Genomic DNA, 24,279 nt, shown 5'->3' with positions numbered 1-24,279 from the left:
CAGTAACATTTACATTTCTGAAGTTAGCAAAATAATGACTGGGCTCCTCAGCTATCTTGCAAGTTCCTTTAATATAATTCTGTTTAGTAAATATCTATGGCTGAGAATTCCAGAAGCAACTAGTGACATTAAAGGGAACTGGATCTTACCCTCTGAAAATTCCCCTCCCAGTGTATTAAAATCGCTAGTCACTTGAATATTTTGGCCCTCTTTCTCTGCAATGCCTGGCATTGTAGTTTGGTTTCCTTTTGCAATAACTGAGGCTACCAGCTGTAACTCTTAGCTGAAGGGGAGTTGTGCACAAGCCCAGGGAGGTCTGAGGTTTCCACCACGCAGCATCTGAAATTGGTATAAGAGCTTCTTCTTTACCTTGCTGTATGTTTTCCCTGATGATTGTGACGTGCTGGTCCCGGTCGGGCCGCGTGTGCTCGTGCCAAAACCCAACCACGTGGCCCAGCTCGTGGGCCACAATGCCAAACTTATCACAGTTCTTGCCAATGGATATGGCCTGGGGACCTCCCCCTCGGCGACCCACATATGAGCAGCAACTGGAAAACAAACAACTGGATGAGTGACTTTAATGGATTAAACCATGCTGGTATGGCTGGAGTAGCATGTGTCTATCAACTGGCAGAATATGCACCACTGTCCTGCTGGATGGAGTCAGATCCACTGAATAATTTAGAATTATGTAGCCAGAATGGCAGGGATGGTGTCCTTAGCCTCAGTTTGCCAGAGGCTGGGAATGGGCGACAGGGGATGGATCACTTGATGACTTCCTGTTCTGTTCATTCCCTCTGGGGAACCTGGCATTGGCCACTGTCGGAAGACAGGATACTGGGCTCGATGGACCTCTGGTCTGACCAGTATGGCTGTTATGTTTTAGTGGCTCAAGGTGCTCCAGGTCTATTCTTATTGAGAGATCATGCATGCTCTCTATCTCTCCCTCTCCCTCTCTCACACGTGCATCGCTTTTAGCTTTTTTATCTGGGGTAGGTTTTTGGAGCAGAACAGCCTCAGGTCGCCCTATGCTGCAGGCTAATGTTTTGGGGAGTTTTTTGGCTGAAAAGCATAGTTTCTCTCTCTATTGAGAGATAGGCCTGGGGAGTTTAGATTAGATTTGGACTCCACCAGATTTGGAGGTGTTCACAGACTTGTGTTCAGGAGAAGCCCCTCTGTGATGAGGAGGCATGAAGCTGGATTTAGAACTCCCTCAAATGCTCAGGCCCATTTCAGCAAGAGCATCCTGGATGGCAAGACCCCCTATCCCAAGGGGTCAATAACTTATGCTGGGTTCTTGAAACTGAGGCTATGTCTCCACTTGGAGCTCAGGGTGCGATTCCCAGCTTGTGTAGACATACTCATGCTAGTTCTCATTGAGCTAGCAAGCTAAAAATAGTAGCAGAGCCATGGTCACATGGATAGTGGCAAGCAGGTCTAGCTACCCTGAGCACAAACTCATCTGGATCCCATGGCCCTGCTGCCATTTGCTACTGCTTGTGCTACTGTGACTACATTACTATTTTGAGCGCACTGATTTGATGAGTCCTAGTTGAGTACGTCTGAGTGAGTGGGGAATCACCACCCCGGCTCCAAGGGTAGATGAAGCCTCAATGGCAGAGGGGGAATGATTAGAGGGGACCAAGCACATTCACCAGCAATAGATTTCTTAGGTGGAAAACCTGGGGCCCGAGTTACAAAGCCCTGGTTTAAAGAGCCAATAGGGCCAACGTTTACATTTTGTTTTTCCTCCCTTCCCCGAAAATCTGACAAAAATCTAAAATATGTGCATGACTTTTATTTTTTTTAAACAAACAGATATTACAGGGGCAAGCGGTAGGGAATTCTGACATTCTCATTCAGCGTTTACCTCCCCAAACAACCTATAGGCTAATGAATGAAGCCAGAGGGTGAAAAGAATTAGAAATGAACTATAAACAGAGAGACACTGTCCCACTTACTTTGACTGTAAGCGCTTTGGAGACAGAAATTATCTTTTTGTTGTGTGTTCGTACAGTGCCTAGCACAACAGAGCCTTGGTCCATGGATGGGGTTCCCAGGCACTACGTTAATTAACAACAACAGCTACTTTCATTGTCAGAACAAAAGCACTGATAAGAAACCAACAGCATAAATACTGAAAAGGAAATTGGAGCCTTCAAGAATCTGTCCATTTGAACTACACAGGGGCTCATTAATAACATAGCACTGAACTCAGGAGGCCTGACATTCTATTCCCAGTCCTGCCACATTCTATTCCCAGTCCTTCCTGTGTGATCTGGGGCGAGTCACCTGTATGGAGCTCCTTACAGGACTGGGAGTTTAACTTCTCTGAGACTCACTCTGCCATTTGTAAAATGGGGACGGATCCTTTGGGGGCACTTAGATGGCAAGACACAGCCCAAAGGGCTTACGATGTGTTTTATAGTGTCTGATCTGTGAAATACAAAAAATGGGGGTGGGACACTTTCAACAGGAGTTTCATCCAGGAAGCAAAGGCCTGATCTTGCACGATGGCAACCAATCACTGATTTTGCTGGTACGGCATGTGGTAAGATGCCAGCAGGCCATGTGACTGGACACTGCTATGTGCTCCAGTGCGCGGCGCTTACCCACAGGTTCTGTACGTGAACACAATGAAGCTCTCCTCGTCAGTCCTTTCCACAAAAGTCACACAGGTGTGCTTCTCCCAGTGCCTCATGGCCTGCTTAAAAATAGCTCTTTGGCTGCCTAAAAAAGAAATCAAAGCAGGACAAACATTTAGGGCCCCATTTTTCCATTGTTCCCATGGCCTCCAACTGCCACTGCAGATGCTCAGCACCTCTGAAAGCTGGACCTTTAGTGCTTAGTATAGAAACCCAGGCTTGTCCTTCCTCCTTACACTCAATGATTTACTGTATTAAAATGACTCACGAACACGATTAAGCATTAACAGTATATTTCATGCATATATAAACCAGTAAAGTACAGATTCCCGGCTTCTGCCATCAAGAGGCACACTTGCAAAAGGGAGAGGCCAAATGTCCAGCGCTGCATGGTGCTTTGTTCTGTATGTGACTACAATCTCACAGCGTTCGTTCCCGTGGCAGCATAGGGCAGGGAAGCAAAAGATGTAAAGCTCAGGTAATTACAGGTCTGCATTGGGTGTACGTTCCCCCGGATCCCAGTGAATAAAGCAAAATTGTTGCCGAAAAAATCTCCTCAGCCAAGGAGCAAAAAATAACGAGGAAAAAAGCTAGAGGGAATCATTTCTGAGGCGAGATTGAAAGGTACATACATGGACAGATGGTCTGGCCCTGGCTGAGTGTGCAACACAGAATGCACACTGAGCCCTTACACAGGAGCCAGGAGCAATTGTTGTCCTTTTGTCTGGTGCACAAGGACTGCTCCAGGCTTTCATCAACTCCCAAAGGGGCAGAGATGAGAGGGTTCTGCACTGCCAACTCGAGATAAGTTTATGGAGGGGATGGTATGACAAGACTGCCTATAATCTAGCCAATCTGCGACTGCTAGCAGCAAATATCTCCACCATCTGGTGATGGGACATTGGATGGGGAGTTCACTGAATTACCACAGAGAATTCTTTCCCAGGTGTCTGGCTGGTGGGTCTGGCCCACACGTTCAGGGTCTAACTGATCACCGTATTTGGGATTGAGAAGGAATTTTCCTCCAGGTCAGATTGGCAGAGACCCTGGGATTTTTTTCACCTTTCTCTGCAGTATGGGGCATGGGTCAGCTGCAGGTTTAAACTCGTGTAAATGGTGGATTCTCTGTAACTTGAAGTCTTTAATCATGATTTGAAGACGTCAGTAACTCAGCCAGAGGTTAGGGATCTATTACAGGAGTGGGTGAGGTTCTTTGGCTTGCAATGTGCAGAAGGTCAGACTAGCTGATCATGATGGTCCCTTCTGGCCTTAAAGTCTACGAGTCTATGACATGCTGCCATGCTGCAGTGGTTGTGCATGCTGTACAAGTGTGGAGGGTGGCACTGCACCTGTAGCACCTAGGGACTGCTGGAGCAGTTATGCCCACCTGAGTGGCACAAATTCCTCCAGGAGCTTCTGCTGGGACCGCACCTCTGCACTGCCCTGTCCTTTGAGCTCTGCTGCAATGCAATAATTGAACCCTCACTGGGTAGCTAGGTTAAGAGAAGGAGCTAGAACCATGGAGAAATATTTGAAGGGAGCAAACTTCAAATGGAAAGTGCACTGAGAGGCCACAAGGAGTATAGTGCAGAGTACTAGGATGAAATGGGTTGAATATTGGGAGAAATATTGCCACCATGACAGATCAGACTGGAACAGTCACCCAAAGGAAGCGCTAGAAGTCTCATCACTGAAGTTATTTAAAGCGAGGGTGGACAGACCACTGGAAGATTTATTGTAGGGAAGGATCCTGCACTGGCCTGGGCAGGAAAGGGTGGGGGATGGTCTCGTTCCCACATCTAGGGTTCTGTGGAAGCTGTGACTCCCCCGTCTTTAAACCCTTTCCCAGGCTGCTCTGACTGAGGGTGGTAACCAGGCACCTCTCCTGTGGCTTCCCCGAGCAAAGCACTGGGAAATGGCAGGATCCAAATGAACGTTTTAAGGTGCACTTGGTTGGTAACAAAACAGCAAAAGACACAAGGAAGACATGGCCTGGCAGGGCTGCCCTAGAGAGGCAAAGACAGCCACATCCTCTCAATGGATATTGCAAAACAGTAGGCAGGACACCAGCCCCTCTCCAGGCAGCTACTCTTGGAAGAGATGCTTATTTGGACACTGCTCAAAGGTGGTGCAACCAAGGGTCTCTGAGCTGTACTAAGAGATCCCCCATTCCATCCAGGGATCCGGCTTAGAGCTCCCTGTTCCTCCTCCCCACCCAGCTGCTTCGTGGCTCGGCATCACACTGACCAACTGTGCAGAGGAGAATCACAAGGCGCTGTGGTCTCAGGAGTCTGCTCGACAGAGGGATCACACGAGAACAGCCAAATGCACTTTCTCCCCATGCCTGTGGGTCAGAGTGCCCTGCCTTTTCAGAACTCCCATCCTGGAGATCCAGACAGCAAGGAAGCAAGCTCAGGTCTCAGATTCTGACCCACCACAAAACAGGAGTTTTAAGCAGTGTCCAGCTGCACAGCTGCTGTAAATGCATCCGATGAAGTGAGCTGTAGCTCACGAAAGCTTATGCTCAAATAAATTTGTTAGTCTCTAAGGTGCCACAAGTACTCCTTTTCTTCCAGCTGCACAGAGGTAGGCTGGACTGAGTGCCGAGGCCTTTCTCTAGGAACTTCAAGGGTGGGGTTCGGCCAGGTGTCCAGCCGCTTCGCCATGCTGCCAGCCCTCTCCAGGGAAGGGCTCCCAAAGATCAGGCACCCATGAGCCAGTAATGAAGATCTCCTAAGAAGAGTTCCCCAAGCCTCAAACAGCTAAGCATTGGGTTTTGCTACTGACCAGTGAAATTTCCTCCAATGACGTAGGGTATGACCCCTCCAGGCCAGATTCTCTCTGCCCTGGATGTGGTTGCCCTGCGGATTCTGGGAGAGGAGCCCATGGCTGAGAGAGGCAGGTCTTTATACTCTTCCTCCTTTGGCCTCCTTGAGAGCGTGACGTTCCTCCTGCCATCTGCAAGACAAAAGTTGCAACACTGTTTAAATCCTTTTGCTTCCCAGGGCAGCCCCAAAGCAATACCCTGGCCTCAGTGCACGCAAAACAGATCAGATTGTTAATGTGAACCAGAAGCCACATCTAGGCCTGCCCTTGTTTTCTTCAGGGCTATCATAGAGCTAATCTGTAGCAGACGGTCTTATTTGACCTTCCCCATCCGCAATGCTAAAGCAGATGGCGAATTGCCATTCTGCTGTTTCTTCACATTACAGTGATCTCACTGACAGGGACATCAAGTTAGAAGTTTGAGTAGAGTCGGGACCAAACCAAAATCCCAGATCCGAACAGCACCATAATTTGCCTCTAGACCCCAAATTGGCAGCTTGGGCTCCTGGCATTTTAGATGATGTAGATTCCGTTGCATTGCATTGCATCTCAGTCAGTCAAAGCACAGGGAGGCTGAACAATTACAATCATTAGGCCTTCCAGTGTAATCACAACACTAGGGTCCTTCATATAAACTCATAAGTGTATCCTTGTCCTTTTGCCTGTGAGTTTATCCCACTGCAAAGGCAGTTATTGATTTGGCGTGTACTCTCAATTTATTGACTCATCTTCATACTAACGCGTTTAGAGACTGAAGTCTATTCCACAACGTCTACATTGTTATAATGGTAAAAGCATCCAAACCTACTTCTACTTAGAAGTGGAATCTGCTCTCACAAAATGAAGGAACAACCTCCTAAATTCTACGCTGAATAGTTTTCATATGTAATTTTCAGGCACTTGGGAGGGTCTGAATTGGGCAGTTTCTGCCAGGAGGATGCAGGTTTTCACCATGGAAAAATGAAGAAATTTGACCCCCAGCATTAGTTACAAATCTGTCACATTCAATCTCTTGTTTTGGTACAAAAAGAATATAAAGTTAACAGGCAAAATGAGAAAATGTCTCCCCCTTACTTACTAAATGGGCAACAAGGTTAATTTCCATCTGCCTTGGTGCTGCTGCAAACATACTTGGTCCAGTTCTAACGGTGATTTATTAACTCTGAGGGACACTGCCTTGTAGCCAAAGTTAGAGCTGACTGAGCTGCAGATCTTCTTTTGTTGATGACCCTCTGAGAGCACTTACAAATGTCCCATTTACTGCACCATAGGCAGCTTCCCCGCTGTCTGCTTTATTCCTCTGTCTTGTTTTAAAGAACACTTACACACAGACTGTACAGCCCACGGGAATTTCCAGCTAGTGAGTCTCACTGTAGGTCTATGTTGCAATGAAAGGATGGAATTGCAGCAGGTGTACACACACACAAGCTAGCTTTAATCTAGCTAGCTCAGGTACTGATAGTAGCAAAGCTGCGGCAACATGGACTTCAGTGGGGGCTAGCTGCCCAGTGATTATCCAGGGCTCCAGGGGAGCTTGTATAATCCGCGCTGAAGTCCATGCTGACCTGCTAACGGAACCTGAGCTGGCTACATTAAGGCTTGTGCAGGTACGTCCACACCTCCTGCAGTCATATACCTCAGTTGCAGCCTGGACAGATCCTCAGTCCAGTACCTAGTGGACAAACAGCCCCATCACAAAGACAAGCCAGTGACATGACTCGAGCTAATCAATGCCCTGGGTGGCAACATCAGTGCTGAAGCTGAGGACCGAATGAATGGGTCATTGACCACTCCATTTTCACCCTGGGATGGGGTGTCCATCCCACTGTAGGCAGAGTAGGTTGTTAGGACAATTAACAACCTGTGGGAGAGTCAGAGACTGAAATACCAATTGATTGTGAAGCCCAGCTGGGCAGGAGCAGGCTGAGCTTGTATATAGCCAGCAGGCTAAAAAAAAAGAAGGGATGGCAGAGGAAGTAGTCTGCAGTAGCTCCCGGGGAGAAGGGAGGTGAGTTCAGGGCTACAGAGGAGAGAAGTAGTAGTCTGCAGTTACTCCCTGAGAAGAAGATATTCAGGCCAGTGAACTCAGAGGCAGTCCAGAAGATAAAGAGGGAAATAGGAAGGCATCTAGGAAAGTAGCCCCAGGACCTGGGAGCTAGTTGCCAGGTGTAGAGTCCCTCGACTGGAACCCGGAGTAGTCGGCCAGCCTGGGTTCTTCTACCAGCTGCTGAGAAAGCGGCACTGGATCCGGTCGTGGCCCGGAAGGCTGACTGGGCCAGCAAATGGGTTGCTAATCCAGGGGACTCTGACACCCTGGAAAGGGAGGACTATGGTGAACTGGCTGGAGGGGTGAGTCGTGAAGAAGGAGCACCCCAGGTCCCAGAAAAAGAAAGACCACAGGGCGAGGAACTGATGGAAAAAGTGTCAGACTGGTGGAGAGCAAATCCCAGAGGTGCCCCAAAGAGGCCCCACCAACGATGAGTGAGCCCCCTGTGACACATCCCTGCAGACGGCCCCTGCAGGTCAGGGCTGAGGCAGTAAAAGAAGCTTGCTATGCTGTTGCCAGTGCCCTACTTGATTGGGGGATAGTGGAAGAAATTGGCCTTTAGGGTTATCCCAGTGGTATCTTACATCCCAGAACACTTCAACTTCATAGATTTGTTACAAAACAAAGTGGCTGGTGGTCCCTTGTGCTCCCCCAGTCCCGCCCCACCCCAAAAGGAGCCGGACCTCTGCTGCACACGGGGGGAGGGTCAGGAAAAGAAGGGAGCAATGCTTTGGCAATGCCCCCCTCCAATCCACAGGCACCAGATCCATACCCTTCTGCTCACGCACTGGGGGGCACGATCCAGGCTTGCGGCTCGCTGATTTTTGCTGAAGCTCCAGGCAGAGGTGCCTTTGCGCTGTTGTCAGCATCACTGCGGTTGTGTGGCCAGTTACTAGCCTCATTTCCTGAATCAGTGACACACGCAGAGTTTGTTTTGTTTTTGTTTTTTTTAAAGCCTCATTACAAAAATACTCAGAGCCTGCTGAGCCTTACTCTCCATGCAAGAGGGGTCCCCATGGTCCACCGTGATTAGCAGGGGCTGCGGACTGAGCCCCTCTCCCATTCATCCTCCTGGCAGAGACGTGAAGCAGCAAATCAGTGCTGTCAAGGCTGAGCGGTCTTGCACAATGAGAAGGAAATTAAGGCAGAGCACAGGGATGGAAGGATGAACTTTCAAACTCCCTCCCCACCTCCTGCAGGGCCCATGCTTGCTTGTCAAATGCCTTCTCTGAAGCTGCAGGTTGAGCGAGGACACAATGCCTGGAATTTGCCTTTTGTTCGGTTGCATTTGTCTGAAGGGGTCTCATGTGACTGCAGAGGGGAGCAGGAGCATCAAACATTTTAGAAGCATAGGAACGGCCCATCCCAGAACCTGCCTATGGGCCAGCTAGTCAGACATTGTGGTTACTACAGCGGTCAATGCCGGGTGCTTCAGATGAAGGAGAAGCCACCTTCTCCTCTTGCCTTCTCACCTGCCCCCGACATGCCTACTTGTGCTCTACAGCGCTATGGGCTAGACTGGGGGAGATCTCTGGGGGTGCAAAGAGGGTGAGGGAGATGGAAGGAGACTAGCACTTGGGCCCTCACAACCAGACACATCTCACCATACAAGGACTGGAGGACTCTGCAACAGACAGTGGGTTTAGGAGCCCCATAGAGGAGAAGCAGGATGAGGGCAGGGTCATGGCCCATCCTCTCTGAACTGACTGCCATCGAGGTAGGATGTTTAACAGGGTGCAGTGACACTCTCTGGGTGCAGTCCACGGGCAGTGGCATGCAACATTCAAATGGCTACATGGTTTGGAAAGGGGAGAGAGGGCCCCATGGACACCTTCTCCCAGCCACCATCTCGCACCATCCTTGGCCTACCATAAGGCTTAGTGAATACATACATGGACAATTATCTACATACCACACAGACTATGCTGACAGCTTGTGCCACACACACTCAAAGAAACTGCAGAACCACCTGATCAACATCCTCTACAGCAAACAGGGAAAGATTAAGAACGAGCTCTCAAAACTGGATACTCTCATAAAGAACCAACCTTCCACACAAACTTCCTCGTGGCTGGACTTTACAAAAACTAGACAAGCCATTTACAACACACACACTTTGCTTCTCTACAAAAGAAAAAGGACACTAAGCTATCTAAACTACTACATGCCACAAGGGGCCACAACAGTGGTTCCTGTAACCCACCCAGCAATATTGTTAATCTATCCAACTATACTCTTAACGCAGCAGAAGAATCCGTCCTATCTCGGGGCCTCTCCTTTTGCCCCTCCACCCCATGAACATGATACAGTTCTGTGGTGACCTAGAAGCTTATTTTCGACGTCTCCGACTCAAGGAATATTTCCAACACACCTCTGACCAACATATTAACCTACAGAGACCTTCCTACCAACACTACAAAAAGAAGGATTCTGAGTGGACTCCTCCTGAAGGTCGAAAAAACAGACTGGACTTCTACATAGAGTGCTTCCGCCGACGTGCACGAGCTGAAATTCTGGAAAAGCAGCATCACTTGCCCCATAACCTCAGCCGTACAGAAGACAATGCCATCCACAGCCTCAGAAACAACTCTGACATCCTAATCAAAAAGGCTGACAAAGGAGGTGCTGTCGTCATCATGAATAGGTCGGAGTATGAACAAGAGGCTACTAGGCAGCTCTCCAACACAACTTTCTACAAGCCATTACCCTCTGATCCCACTGAGAGTTACCAAAAGAAACTACAGTATTTGCTCAAGAAACTCCCTGAAAAAGCACAAGAACAAATCTGCACAGACACACCCCTGGAACCCCGACCTGGGGTATTCTATCTGCTACCCAAGATCCATAAACCTGGAAACCTTGGACGCCCCATCATCTCAGGCATTGGCACTCTGACAGCAGGATTGTCTGGCTATGTAGACTCCCTCCTCAGGCCCTACGTTACTAGCACTCCAGCTATCTTCGAGACACCACTGACTTCCTGAGGAAACTACAATCCATTGGTGATCTTCCTAAAAACACCATCCTAGCCACTATGGATGTAGAAGCCCTCTACACCAACTTTCTACACAAAGATGGACTACAAGCCATCAGGAACACTATCCCCGATAATGTCACAGCTAACCTGGTGGCTGAACTTTGTGACTTTGTCCTCACCCATAACTATTTCACATTTGGGGACAATGTATACCTTCAAATCAGTGGCACTGCGATGGGTACCCGCATGGCCCCACAGTATGCCAACATTTTTATGGCTGACTTAGAACAACGCTTCCTCAGCTCTCGTCCCCTAATGCCCCTACTCTACTTGCGCTACATTGATGACATCTTCATCATCTGGACCCATGGAAAAGAAGCCCTTGAGGAATTCCACCATGATTTCAACAATTCCATCCCACCATCAACCTCAGCCTGGACCAGTCCACACAAGAGATCCACTTCCTGGACACTACGGTGCTAATAAGCGATGGTCACATAAACACCACCCTATCGGAAACCTACTGACCGCTATTCCTACCTATATGCCTCTAGCTTTCATCCAGCGATCGATTGTCTACAGCCAAGCTCTACGATATAACCGCATTTGCTCCAACCCCTCAGACAGAGACAAACACCTACAAGATCTCTATCATGCATTCCTACAACTACAATACCCACCTGCTGAAGTGAAGAAACAGATTGACAGAGCCAGAAGAATACCCAGAAGTCACCTACTACAGGACAGGCCCAAGAAAGAAAATAATAGAACGCCACTAGCCATCACCTTCAGCCCCCAACTAAAACCTCTCCAACGCATCATCAAGGATCTACAACCCATCCTGAAGGACTCTCACAGATCTTGGGAGACAGGCAAGTCCTTGCTTACAGACAGCCCCCCAATCTGAAGCAAATACTCACCAGCAACCACACACCACACAACAGAACCACTAACCCAGGAACCTATCCTTGCAACAAAGCCCGTTGCCAACTCTGTCCACATATCTATTCAGGGGATACCATCATAGGGCCTAATCACATCAGCCACACTATCAGAGGCTCATTCACCTGAGCATCTACCAATGTGATATATGCCATCATGTGCCAGCAATGCCCCTCTGCCATGTACATTGGTCAAACTGGACAGTCTCTACGTAAAAGAATAAATGGACACAAATCAGACGTCAAGAATTATAACATTCAAAAACCAATTGGAGAACACTTCAATCTCTCCGGTCACTCGATTACAGACCTGAGGGTGGCTATTCTTCAACAAAAAAATTTCAAAAACAGACTCCAACGAGAGACTGCAGAATTGGAATTAATTTGCAAACTGGATACAATTAACTTAGGCTTGAATAGAGACTGGGAATGGATGAGTCATTACACAAAGTAAAACTATTCCCCCATGTTATTTCTCCCCCCCTCCACCCCAGCCCCCACTGTTCCTCAGATGTTCTTGTTAACTGCTGGAAATAGCCTACCTTGCTTGTCACCATGAAAGGTTTTCCTCCCTCCCCCCCTGCTGCTGGTGATGGCTCATCTTAAGTGATCACTCTCCTTACAGTGTGTATGATAAAACCCATTGTTTCATGTTCTCTGTGTGTGTATATCAATCTCCCCTCTGTTTTTTCCACCAAATGCATCCGATGAAGTGAGCTGTAGCTCACGAAAGCTTATGCTCTAATAAATGTGTTAGTCTCTAAGGTGCCACAAGTACTCCTTTTCTTTTTGCGAATACAGACTAACACAGCTGCTACTCTGAAACCTGTCACCATTCAAGCTAAGCTAGTTGCCTTTTTCCCCACACTCCAGCCCAAGCCTGCCGTTTGTGGCACATGAGGAGCTCCATGGGACAGATTCTGTGGCTGTGCTCCTGTGTCGGCTGGGAGACCGCTGGGAGAGCAGCTGTAGGTGCTTTCCCCTCCCTAGAGATCCCAATGCACCTTGCTGGGGCAGCCCCTGGTTCAGACCTCATTGGCAGTTCCTGGTCCTTTCCCTGCTGGCAGCTCCGAGATTCTGCCCCGTGCTCTTCAACTTGTGGCAAGGCCCTAGAGGAAGCTGCCCTTCCTTCTCAACAACTGCCTCGGCAACGTTCCAATGCTTCCGGCAGAGAGCTGGAGCAGCTTATAGAAGCGGCAGCAAATGAGGCAGCATTGTGCCACCAGCAAGGACTACACAGTTCATGGCTTTAAGCAATGATCCTCATATCAGTCATCAGTGTGACGGGGAGGTTTTTCTGTGCCCAGCACATGCCACAAAGAATGAAGACAGAAGCTAAAAATGAGAGAGGCCCTATCTTTTTCCCAATGGCAGTGGCTGTTCTTATAAAGAGAGTTGTTGGCCCCAGAGAGGAAAAGCTCTGTGTGGCTTTGAAAGCTTGTGTCTCTCACCAACAGAAGTTGGTCCAATAAAAGATATCTCACCCATCTTCTCTCTCTAATATCCTGGGACCAACATGGCTACAACAACACTGCAAATGCTAGTCTGGACAGTTATAGGAGTCCACCTCCCTAACGTTCCTCCTGCAGTCTCAACTGAGCACAGCTTCCTTCTTTACTTCCTGTCTTGAAACGAGTTTGTAAGTGTTGCTGTGAGCTGTTAGCTGCCACCGCCACCGCAGAAATGGCAGCATTTCAGCGGTGGGGGTGAAGAGATTCCTCATACGCTGACTGTAGCTCATGAAGTGCTTTGGGATGAGAGGGGCTGTGAAATGGTTCCTGCTGCTTGTGTACACACACTGTCTATTCTAGCCTCACGTGGCTAGATATGGGCAGTTTGTCAGAAAGGTTGAGTTCAGTTTTAAACGTATCTGCACCAGTGTGTCTCAAATAGGAAGTGAGCAGAAAGACCAGTAACAGAACAGAAAAACCAGTATTCAGCCTTCTGGATAACAAGGTCCTACTCAATATCCATGAACTGCTCTTCCTTGAGTTAGTGAATTTAATCCTGAGGCCAAGTGGCAAACACTGGGTAATTCAGCTGGAGCTATTCTGAAGCTACGTGGTCCAGGGGACTGAGCACTACACTAGAAACCAGGTGCTCCTGAGTTCTAATCCCAGCTCTACCATTGACTTGGTATATGGCTCTGGGGATGTTGCTCAAACTCTCTGCCTCAGTTTCTCCACCTGTAAAGTGGGAAGAACGATTTGTAAATGCAAAGCATGTAGCACCTGTAGGAATTACCCAGAGACTGATGTCCTGTATTTATCCACAGACAAGGTACAGTCTAGGCAGTGGCAGCTCCCTCTTTTTGCTCTCATTAGTGTTTGAGCTCTGACCTAGGGCAGGAACCAGTCACTGACAGCTCCTGCAAGTGAGAAGGCTCAATATGCCTGCTTCACAACATGGTGCATGTCCCCAGCTAGCTTAGCTTTTGGAAAGGGGCAAGGAGTCTCACAAGCACCACCCAGCCAGTGCATCCTCATTGAGCTATACTGGACCAAATCCACCCTGGTGAACCTCCACCCAGGTCCGAGAAGGTGCGTCAGGGATACAGCTGGTCTGATACACGCAAGCACACGTACACAGGACAAAACATTCTTTTACAGTGGATAAAAAAGGAAATATAAGATACCCAAAGGTCTGGGCGGGGCACCACATTACCCTTTTTAACTTTTTTGCTACTACCACTGGTTGCCGTGGTGTTCTGGCTGGGCCCGGCAGACTGCTCCCCTAGGCCACCTGTAAAGAGAGGAGAGAGAGCCCATTGTGAGCAGGCAGGGAGAGCAGATGCACCAAAAGAAGGACAACACACATCGAATTCTCAGTGCGAACCCTGGAAGGGGACCTGCCATGGGGATGGAAAGTGATCGCTCTCCTTCCAGGTGCGGGACCGGGTGGGTAGCGCACAGGACTGGGGCTCATGAGAACTGGGTTCTGCTCCCAGCTCTGCCATTAGCCTGCTCTGTGATCATGGGCAAGTGATATCACCTCTCTGCACCCCAGTTTTTAATACCATCTTTGTAACATGACGTGTGAATGGAAAACGCTATTTCAGAGCCAGGCATTCTTTATGGTAGCTATTAAATACAATAATAAAAGGCACTGACATGATAAAGAAATAAGCCACTCCTCATCCCTGGCCACTCAATTAATTAATTTCTACCTGGGATGAATCTGCCCCCACTTGAAAACAACAATTCTTCTAGGTGTTATTACAATACTGAATATAAAGAACTGCACAATTCCACTTTATTTCTTGCAGTTCACTCAGGGCCAAATTACCAGTCTACTTCCAACACTTGCATAGGAAAATTAAAGCAGATCTGTACAGCTTGACTGAGAGATGAGAAAACATCTTGCATCTTGATCTGTAAACATCTGAAGAGTGTAAAGACCAAGAGAGGGGAGGAATCTTATGTTCATGTCATACAAACAGAAAAGTTAGATAAGAATATAAAATACTCTTGCTCAAAGATTGCAGCATAACAACTTTATTTCTTCAAATTCAGAACCTTAACATGCTAATAACCCCAAACCAGAATGAGATAAAGCAGGCTGCTCCCTAAAACACAGACACAACTCACTCCACCTTAATCTAGGCTGCCTCTCTGCAGCTGATTCAGCTAGACCCAGATCACATGCTTCCCTATAGTGTCCCTAGCCTGCCAGCAGGACTAGGTAACCCCTTGCCACTTAAAGTAATAGCTTGTAATTTCTAACACAATTTTCCATTCCATTTCTAACACCACCAAATCTATTATTTGTATTACGGTAGCTCCTAGGGCTCCCTGTGCAGACTTAATGAGACACAACCGCTTCCCCAGTGAACTCACAATCTGAATAAATACGACAAAGAGTGGGGAAGAGGATGAAACACTGAAGCAGAGCAATGGTTTGCAAATGCCATATGTGGCACAATTTTTTTCTTTTTGCAGGGGGGAGCTAAATTTTATTAGATTTGGTAGGGGGGATTAGACAGACAAAGGGAGGGAGGGGGCACACTACAGGGCCAGTGCGGGAATGCTGAAAGACTAGGGCAGGGGAGAAGAGGGAGGGGAGCACAGAGGGCAGGTGAAGTGAGAAGGAAGGGTTGGAGCACTCAGCTTGTTAGTTACACATTTTTGGATGGCTTTGGATTTACACTAAGTTGTATAACTATGAACCATACTACTAGCATGCCTTGCATGGATGTAAAGCTTTACTGTGAAAACTTATTAGCAGATGGACTGCTGTTTGAATGGGCAGAATCTGTTAGGAGATATAAATGTAAACAGTGTGCTAGGCATGGCTCGTTATCTTTGAGATAATTGGTACCAGTGTCTTTAATTAGATAAGATGCTAGAAATAATGGGTGCAGATGATCTTTGTACCCTGAAAAACAGGCATGGAACAAAGAAAAGGGATGAGAGATATGCATTCACAAGGTGAAATTTGGGGAATTTTCTATTTGTTGATGTATTATGGTGTGGAATTGTCTCCTAAGGGAAGTGATGGAAGCTCCATCGTTTGGGACACTTACCATTCAGTTGGACAAAAGTCACTACATGTGTGAGCTAAACCTGAATTGACAAAATGGGCTGCTTGGGACCTAATCGCTCACTTCCAGCTGTGATGGCCAATTCGAAAATTTCCCTTTGTTCCATTTCATCTTGCTACTTATTACATCCACTAAAATCATCTCAACACAGCTCTTTTGACTAGCTGAATTTGACATCCTTAGGATTTCTTTTCCCCAAACATAAGATGGCCATAGTGGGTCAGACCAAAGGTCCATCTAGCCGAGTGTCCTGTCTTCCAACAGTGGCCAATACCAGGTGCCCCAGAGGGAACAAACAGAACAGGTAATCATCAAGTTATCCATCCCCTATTGCCCATTCCCAGCTTTTGGCAAACAGAGGCTAGGGACACCATCTCTGCCCATCCTGGCTAATAGCCATTGATGGACCTATCCTCCATTAACTGATCTAGTTCTTTTTTGAACCCTATTATAGTCTTGGCCTTCCCAACATCCTCTGGGAAGGAGTTCTACAGGTTGACAGTGCATTGTGTGAAGAAATACTTCCTTTTGTTTGTTTTAAACCTGCTGCCTATTAATTTCATTGGGTGACCCCCTAGTTCTTGTGTTATGAGAAGGAATAAATAACACTTCCTTATTTACTTCATCCACACCAGTCATGATATTATAGACCTCTATCACATCCCCCCCCTTAGTCATTTCTTTTCCAAGCTGAAAAGTCCCAGTCTTATTAATCTCTCCTTATACGGAAGCTGTTCCATACCCCTAAGCATACTACTCATTACAGAGCATCAGTCATATTTAAAGGACAGTGTTCAGATGTTAACGCGGAGTTCTTATGGCCTGGGGATCTTTGCTGGAGTGGAAAATAATTTTGTATTTATAAATAAAAAGCAGCTTGCTTCTAGAGTCATGAACAGATTGCTTCTTAATTGAATTTGGGAGGTGAATTATATGGTGAATTGGAAAAAAAGAACAACACTGCATTTAGTGAATTGTTTCCCTAGAAGGGGGCCGCGTGGGATTGAATTGCAAATGATGGCACCAAGCATTACAGCCGGCACCCCCTCCATCCCAGGCTGCTGACCTCTGCCGTGTTTCAGCCATCACTGGAACAGACTTCTTTTCAGAGCTGCAATTGCATTCTTTCCCAGAGATCAGTGCAAGCCTTGGTTTCGTGTGCAAACGAGATGTTTGAATAAACTACTGAGCCTAATGAAATTTACAAGCTTTTTGCGTATTTTCTCTCATGGTAGCCAGTGAAAAGGGGGATGATTACACAAAGACTAAATAGGGTTGTGGGGATACACCAGATATTTTCAAACATTATTAATCTTGCCACCACAGCCAAGGAACACCCACACTCCTGCCTAAACAGATGGATGGTTTTATTGACACATTCCACATCCTAGATTTTTGGGGCTCTTAGGCCCTACCTGCGAACTTAGTATCTAAACACCTTCCAGAGATTCACTAAGCAACATGATGCCCCTTCTCTGTTCTTTTCCCAATGAGAAGATAAAACATGATTTTGGAGAGATTGTGATAGGTAAATTAAGGGCTTTTATTAGTGAAGGTGAGGTCTAAGAAATGCACCATTCATTTGGAACAGGAAGTGTAATGGTTCAAGGTGATTCTTGGTTACTGTGGCAAAGAGTTCCACAGTCTCTCTTGCCAGCCAACTGAGAAGGGAAAAATGAGCTTTACCTTCGTGATGGACTTTCCCATCGTGCCAGAAGAGCATAGCTGCAGATGGCAATTATAATTCCAGAGTATGAACTGATCACGTACATATTTCAGCCCAGTATAATTAAGAATGCTGAAGAGGAGGATAGAGATCTTGAATCTGGTGCAACGTACTATGGGAAGCCAGTGTAGCAAGTGGAGAAAAAATTTATGTTTGCAGTAACTTGTGCGTTATGTATTAGTTGTATATGTCTCATGGCTGATTTCTCACACCGGCATAGATTGCATTGCTATAATCCAACTGAGATATAACAAAGGCATGTGTTATCAAGACCAGGTCATCATCCAAAAGGATGAGACGCAGCCTGCTAGCCAGCAGTGAGAGCTTAACTTTGGGGAGGAGTCCAGAAGAACTCCTAGGTTGCAGCCTGGCTCTATTAGCTGTCCAGCTGTAGTACCTTCAACATGTGCAGAAGGCCCTACAGCCGCAATCCCTCAGTGTTGTCCTCTGCTAGACAGCTGTAAGCAGATCTTCCTAGTCCAGTCCATGATTCTGATCTCAGCCAGTCACCGGCTTAGCCAGATGGCACCAGCATCCTTGTGTATTGTGACGGATATCCGGAGCTGAGTGCCAGCTGCGGTTGGTGTTTGGGCCAAGAAATCTCACTGGTTCTCCTAGTGGTTGAGTGTAGATGTTGAAGAAAACTGGACAGAGACCTGATCCTTGGGGAACCTGGAAATGAGGGGTTTGGCAGCAGAAGTTTAGGTTCCCATCACTATGTTCTAGTTTTTGTTTGTTTGTTTTTAAAGGAGAGGAAAAAGGAAGTTTAAAAAAAAATAGCGGAGGGAGTTGTAAAGAACTGGTTAGAGCAAAGCCAGAAATCATGATGGTGACATTGCTCCTGTAATTGTGGGAGGCCTGGAAAGGAGCACCGGCACAGTCCACCATAGCAGGGCTAGGAGCTGTGCTGATGGCCTCTACGACAATTCCCATCAAGTCCTCCTTAGTCGAAGAAGGGCACTGAGTGACTGATACAGGACCTGAAGGAGAAGTAGAAGGGAACACACACACCCTCCCTTTTGCAGTAGCCTCTCAGAACCTGTCATCTTCTCCTTTCCCACATGAACACTGATGGTCCTTCAAACATTGTTGCAGTAGGACAGTCATGGCATTCACCACACAAACGTGTGTTCTCCAACTCCTCTCCTAGGCTGAGAAATCAGCCCAAAGATGTGACTGTCCCGACACAGCCGTTTGAGTGGATTCACTGTTCACAGCATCCAACATGACCGTTGGCATTCTGGGTAGATCCTGTCTACAGCAGATATGAGGCTTAATGCCCTTTATTGATCCAAGTGGTGCCTAAGTGCACATAACTGGAGCCAAGTCATCCAATGACTCTTCTTTCTATTGATCAGAGAGATGTGATATTCATACAGCATCGCTCCCTCACCAGCTGCACAGTCAATACATCAAGACTTTCCAGTTCAGAGTATTGGGTAACATGCCAGAGAGTTCTAGAGGACAGACACCTCCTAGATTGATCAATCTCCAGCCTCATACATGAAAGGAGACACTTCACTTTCCAGAGATGTGTCCAATTTCACCTGAGGCACCTTTAGCGGAGTTGTCTTGGCTATACATCTCCCCCATTCAGCATTTCAAAGAGTGACAGCATTCACAGTCTAAGGTTCTGTCTGCTTTCTTGGGAGGACCTGACTAGGAGCAGCACAAGTGCCCTAAATGAGGGGGGGGCCATAAGCACCTGAACCAAGGCCCCACCTTCGTGCTGCCCCTTCCCTGAGGCCCCACCATCACATTGCCCCTTCCCTGAGGCCCTGCCCCTACGCCACCCCTTTAGGGTTGCCAACTTATTAATTGCATAAAATCGAACACCCTTGCTCCACCCTCTGCTCCGCCTCTTCGCTGAGAACCCACCCCCACTCACGCCAGCCCCTCCCTCCATCACTCACTCTCCCCCATCCTCACTCACTTTCACTGGGCCAGGGGAAGGGGTTGGGGTACAGAAGGGGGTAAAGGCTACAGCTGGGGGTGCAAGCTCTGGGGTGAGGCCAGAAATGAGGGGTTCAGCGTGCGGGAGTGGGCCCTAGGCTGGGGTAGGGGGTTGAGGTGTGGGAGGAGGTGAGGGCTCCGGTTGGGGGTGTGGGCTTTGGGGTGGGGCTCGGGGGGTTAGAGTTCAGGAGGGGGGCTCCAGGCTGGGGCCAAGAGGTTTGGAGTGCAGGAGTGGGCTCAGGGCTGGGGCAGGGGGTTGAGGTGCAGGAGGGGGCACATGCTCTGACTGGGCGTGTGGGCTCTGGGACGGGGCCAGGGATGAAGCATTTGGGGGGCAAGAGGGGGCTCAGGGCTGGGGCAGGAGGAGATGTGGGATGCAGGTTGTAGGAGGGAGTTACGGTGTGGGAGAGGGTTCCGACCTGGGGTAAGGGGTTGGGGTGCAGTGGAGGTGCGGGGTCTGGGAAGGAGTTAGGGTGAAGGAGGGGATTCCAACCTGGGGCAGAAGGTTTGGGGTGCAGGCTCTGGCCGGGCGGCACTTGCCTCAGGTATCTCCTTGTCAGTGGTGCAGTGGGGCTAAGGCAGGCTCCCTGTCTGCCCTGGCGTCTGCTGCCAGCACCACGTCCCTGCGGCCCCTAGATGGAGGGGCCAGGGTGCTCTGCGTGCTGCCCGCCCCTGCAGTTACCATCCCTGCAGCTCCCATTGGCTGTTGTTCCTGGCCAATGGGAGCTGCAGAGTCGGCGCTGAAGGTGGGGGCAACACACGGAGCTTCCCTGATTGCCCCTGCACCTAGGGGCCGGCCATGCCACCCACTTCCAGGGAGCTGTGCAGAGCCAGGGAGACTCCCTTAGTCCCACTGCGCCACCGACCTGACTTAACGGCCCGGTCAGTGGTGCTGAGCAGAGCCGCCAAGGTCCCATTTCGACCGGGCGTTCCGATAGAAAACCAGATGTCTGGCAACCCTATGCCCCTCCCCCCCAAGGCCCTGCCCCTATGCCACTCCTTCCCTTTAAAAGTGGAGGGGCCATGGGCCCCTGTCCCCCCCGGACGTGACTGAAACACCATTGTCCCACACATAGTTAAAACACAGGGCAGTTCTGCCGTGCAGAATAACCATAAAAGTGTTTAGGCCTATTACTAAATCATCCTTGGACATGAGAGTTGTTTGGGAACATGCACCAAATGCAGAGATATGAACCACATTCAGAATTAAAGGACTAAGCTAGTTACCATCAGTGGTTCTAAAAATCAGTTCCTCAGCTAAGCATATGGGACACCGAAAATCAAAGGGAATATTAAGAGGGCCATAGATTAATTTAGTAGCATCATCAATTAAAGTTTCACTGCAGATCATGCCCAATAGCCCCCCTACCACCACCACCTCCAGGGTATTTCTGAAGTATCCCCCTGGGGCTTCCTAATTTCCGGAGATCACTGGGGACAGACTTCACTGTAATTCATAAATCCAAAAAATCTGTGTCTTACAATAAAACCAGGCCCGGTCCTCCCGGACCCCTCCAGTCCCACAGGATTTGATTCAGATGGGAAGCCCCCATTCAGTCATTGCTGCCAAGTCTTGAGAAGCACCCAGCATGTTATTTTGTTGGACATGAAGTGAGGCGCTCTCAGAGTCAGCCTATCTCCCCCATACTCCAGACTGTCCCTTAGCACACTGGTTTCCAAACATTTTACTAAGGTGACCCAGCACGTGCATTTTGTCTTTTTTTGGTGACCCGCTATTGCATATATACTGGATATCTATCTACTATTGCCAGGTAGGAGCTGTCATACAGAGATGTAGAATGCCATTTAAAGTGGGGGGCTTCCATCCCTCTCCCCTGGCCCCCAGGCTTCCATGCTTGACTCCCCCAAGTCCCTGTGCTCAGTTGCCAACTGTCTGCTTGCTGGTTCCGATTGCTTCCTGCACGCTGCTGCGGCCTGGAACCCATTCCCCACATAACTGCCTGCAACCCCACCCCAGCGGAAGTGAGAACGTGGGGGAGAGCCCTTCCAGGGCACCAGGCGGGGCAGGGAGAGACATGAGGGAGAGTGACAGATGACTCACCTAGACTCTTGCCATAACCCACTGCTGGGTTGGGACCCACTATGCAGGAAACTCTGCCTTGGCGCGTTACTCCATCTGCCTTGCCTGTTTGTCTGCTTCTCTCACAACCAGTTTCATGCTTCTTTCCCCTCCACACAGCACCCTCTCAGAACTGAGGTATCAAGTCATTAACTCTCTCCTTCCTCAGATTCCATTTCTGTCATGATTCCTCCAACAAATTAGCCAACCAATAACATCGGGGACAACAGGCAATTGAAGACAATCAATTTGTAAGCATAATAGGGTGATAAGTAATAGCCAATATGGATTTGACAAGAACCAGTCATGCCAAACCAACCTAATTTCCTTCTTTGACAGGGTCACTGGCCTAGTGAATGGCTGGGGATGGGGGAAGCTGTAGACACGATTTATCTCATTTTAGTAAGGCTTCTGACACAGCTCCTCCTGCCAGTCTCATCAGCAAAGCAAGGAAACTTGGTCTAGATGAAATTACTATAAAGTGGGTGCACAACTGGTTGAAAAACTGTACTCAAAGAGTAGTTATCAATGGTTCATTGTCAAATTGGGAGGTTGTATCTGGTGAGGTCTTGCAGGGGTCGGTCTTGGGTCTGGTACTATTCAATATTTTCATTAATGACTTAGATAATGGAGTGGAGAATACGTGTGGGAACATAGGCCCACATTAGAACTATGGTTTTCACTTGAGTTGGGATATTAGCATGGGCAACAGGCCCTAAAAGCATGTGACCAAAAAGAATAAGATCATGAGAAAGAAGAGTTGTGTTAAACTTATAGTGACCCTTCAAAATACCAGTGTTATCTTCTTTAAAATTTAGGCTGAAGTAATAAGGTGGGGGGGGGGGGGACATGGTTGATTGGGTATCAGATGCAGCAATTGGCTATATAACTTTGTTCAACATATTATAAAAAACTGCTTTGTCTGGCCTTAGCTAGGTCCAGTAATTGGCAATGACACCACCAGATAGTTAAAGGGCATAAAAAAGTAAACTCTTAAAGGATTCATCACTAATACCTGCCTGGTCGAGTTGGAGCCTATCAGTATGAATCTAAATATACCTGGGTTTAGCTCTCTTATCAAATGCTCATCAATGTTTTGTTACTGTTTGAATGCAGTAAATTGCTTATTATTGAGGCTTTTTAGATGTTTAGAGAACTTGCAGAAAGACCATTCGGCCTTTAATAAAGGAATTTATGGTTAAGTTGGTGTTGATAATATCCTATAGTAATAACAATTCCAACTGTGTGATTATAAAATCTGTGGATGACCCCAAGCTGGAAGTGTTGCAAGCACTTCGGAGGATTTGAATTTCAAAAGACCTTGATAAACTGGGGAATTGGTCTGAAATAAATAAGATGGAATATAATAAAGACAAGTGCAAAGTACTACACTTAGGAAGGAACTATCAAATGTACAACTACGAAATAGGGAATAACTGACTAGGTGACAGTACTGCTGAAAAGTATCTGGGGGTCACAGTGGATCACAATCTGAATATGAGCCAACAGAGTGACGGCTGTTTAGTCTTCAGAAAAGAAGACGGGGGGGAGGGGGCATGATAACAGTCTTCAAATATGTTAAGGGCTGTTATAAAGAGGATTGGGATCATTTGTTGTCCATGCCCACTGAAGGTAGGACAAGAAGTAATGGGCTTACTCTGCAGTAAGGGAGATATAGGTTTGATATTAGGAAAAACTTTCTAACTCAAAGGGGAGTTAAGCTCCAGATCAGGCTTTCAAGGTGTCTGGTGATTTACACAGTCACGGAGGCTCACAATACAACTGCTCTAATACTACCTTGCAATACGGGGGCAGATATTATAAGCGAGATTAAAGCCAGCAGCAACTCAGAAGCATTCAATAATGTCTAAGCACCAGACACATTTTTATAATTCTAGTACCTACTTTAACAATACTAACGCACAAGTGACCCAGACAGGTTCCAGCTATGTTTCAGCTGAGACATGGGGACCTTGGTATGAGTTGGCACCTGGCCTCCCGAAGTCACACCAGCTTCACAGCTTCATTCATTTTTAAATCTTTTTTGTTCTATGTCTTTTTTCACTATGTCTAATCCAGCGCATCCTCAGTCTTCCCCCATTTCTAGTTCCTTGCACTCTGGTATGTACTGCCATGTATGGTATCTTTTCTGGATCCATTTTTGACGTGTCTAAACAACTACAGTCATCTTTCTTCAGTCGTCTTCTGTAACAGCGTTATTTCTTGCCCTAGCTGGTTTATTTTCTGCAGTCTTGAAACTCCCAGTATTTCCCATAGCCAGTTCATTTCTGCAGTTGATATTTTTAGTTTGCCATATTTCCTCATACTCCAGTATTCCAACCTGTACAGCAGTATCAGCGCGACAAGTCTCTCATATATGCTAATTTCCGTTATCAAAATGTCTTTAGATCTTCCAGAGTTTTCAAAATGCAGTAGTGGCTAGTTCAATTTTTCATTTTATGTCATCTTCATAATTCCCATTCTCCGATACCTGTCCTCCAGAGAAATATTTTTTCCCATTTGTTCCAGTTCTGCATCTCCGAC

General features: G+C 47.6%; 1 protein-coding gene across 2 annotated transcripts in view; it reads right to left on the bottom strand.

Annotated features, from left to right (window-relative positions):
* Positions 1 to 24,279, bottom strand: part of TLL2 (tolloid like 2) — a 185,566-nt gene that overhangs the window by 62,589 nt on the left and 98,698 nt on the right. Inside the window, exons 3-6 of one of the 2 annotated variants that reach the window (XM_038409421.2) lie at positions 14,101 to 14,178; positions 5,433 to 5,603; positions 2,613 to 2,730; positions 370 to 548 (exon numbers count right to left, since the gene is read on the bottom strand). In XM_038409421.2, coding sequence (XP_038265349.1) covers positions 370 to 548; positions 2,613 to 2,730; positions 5,433 to 5,603; positions 14,101 to 14,178 — 546 coding nt within the window. Of the gene's footprint in view, positions 1 to 369; positions 549 to 2,612; positions 2,731 to 5,432; positions 5,604 to 14,071; positions 14,179 to 24,279 lie in introns of those variants that run through there. The other variant, XM_038409422.2, reaches the window with a different exon arrangement.

Source organism: Dermochelys coriacea, chromosome 7 (assembly GCF_009764565.3).
Source record: "Dermochelys coriacea isolate rDerCor1 chromosome 7, rDerCor1.pri.v4, whole genome shotgun sequence".
In the NCBI taxonomy this organism is placed as follows: domain Eukaryota; kingdom Metazoa; phylum Chordata; order Testudines; family Dermochelyidae; genus Dermochelys; species Dermochelys coriacea.
The sequence above is the reverse complement of the archived record's forward strand: the minus strand, read 5'-3'. Positions and strand labels throughout refer to the sequence as shown.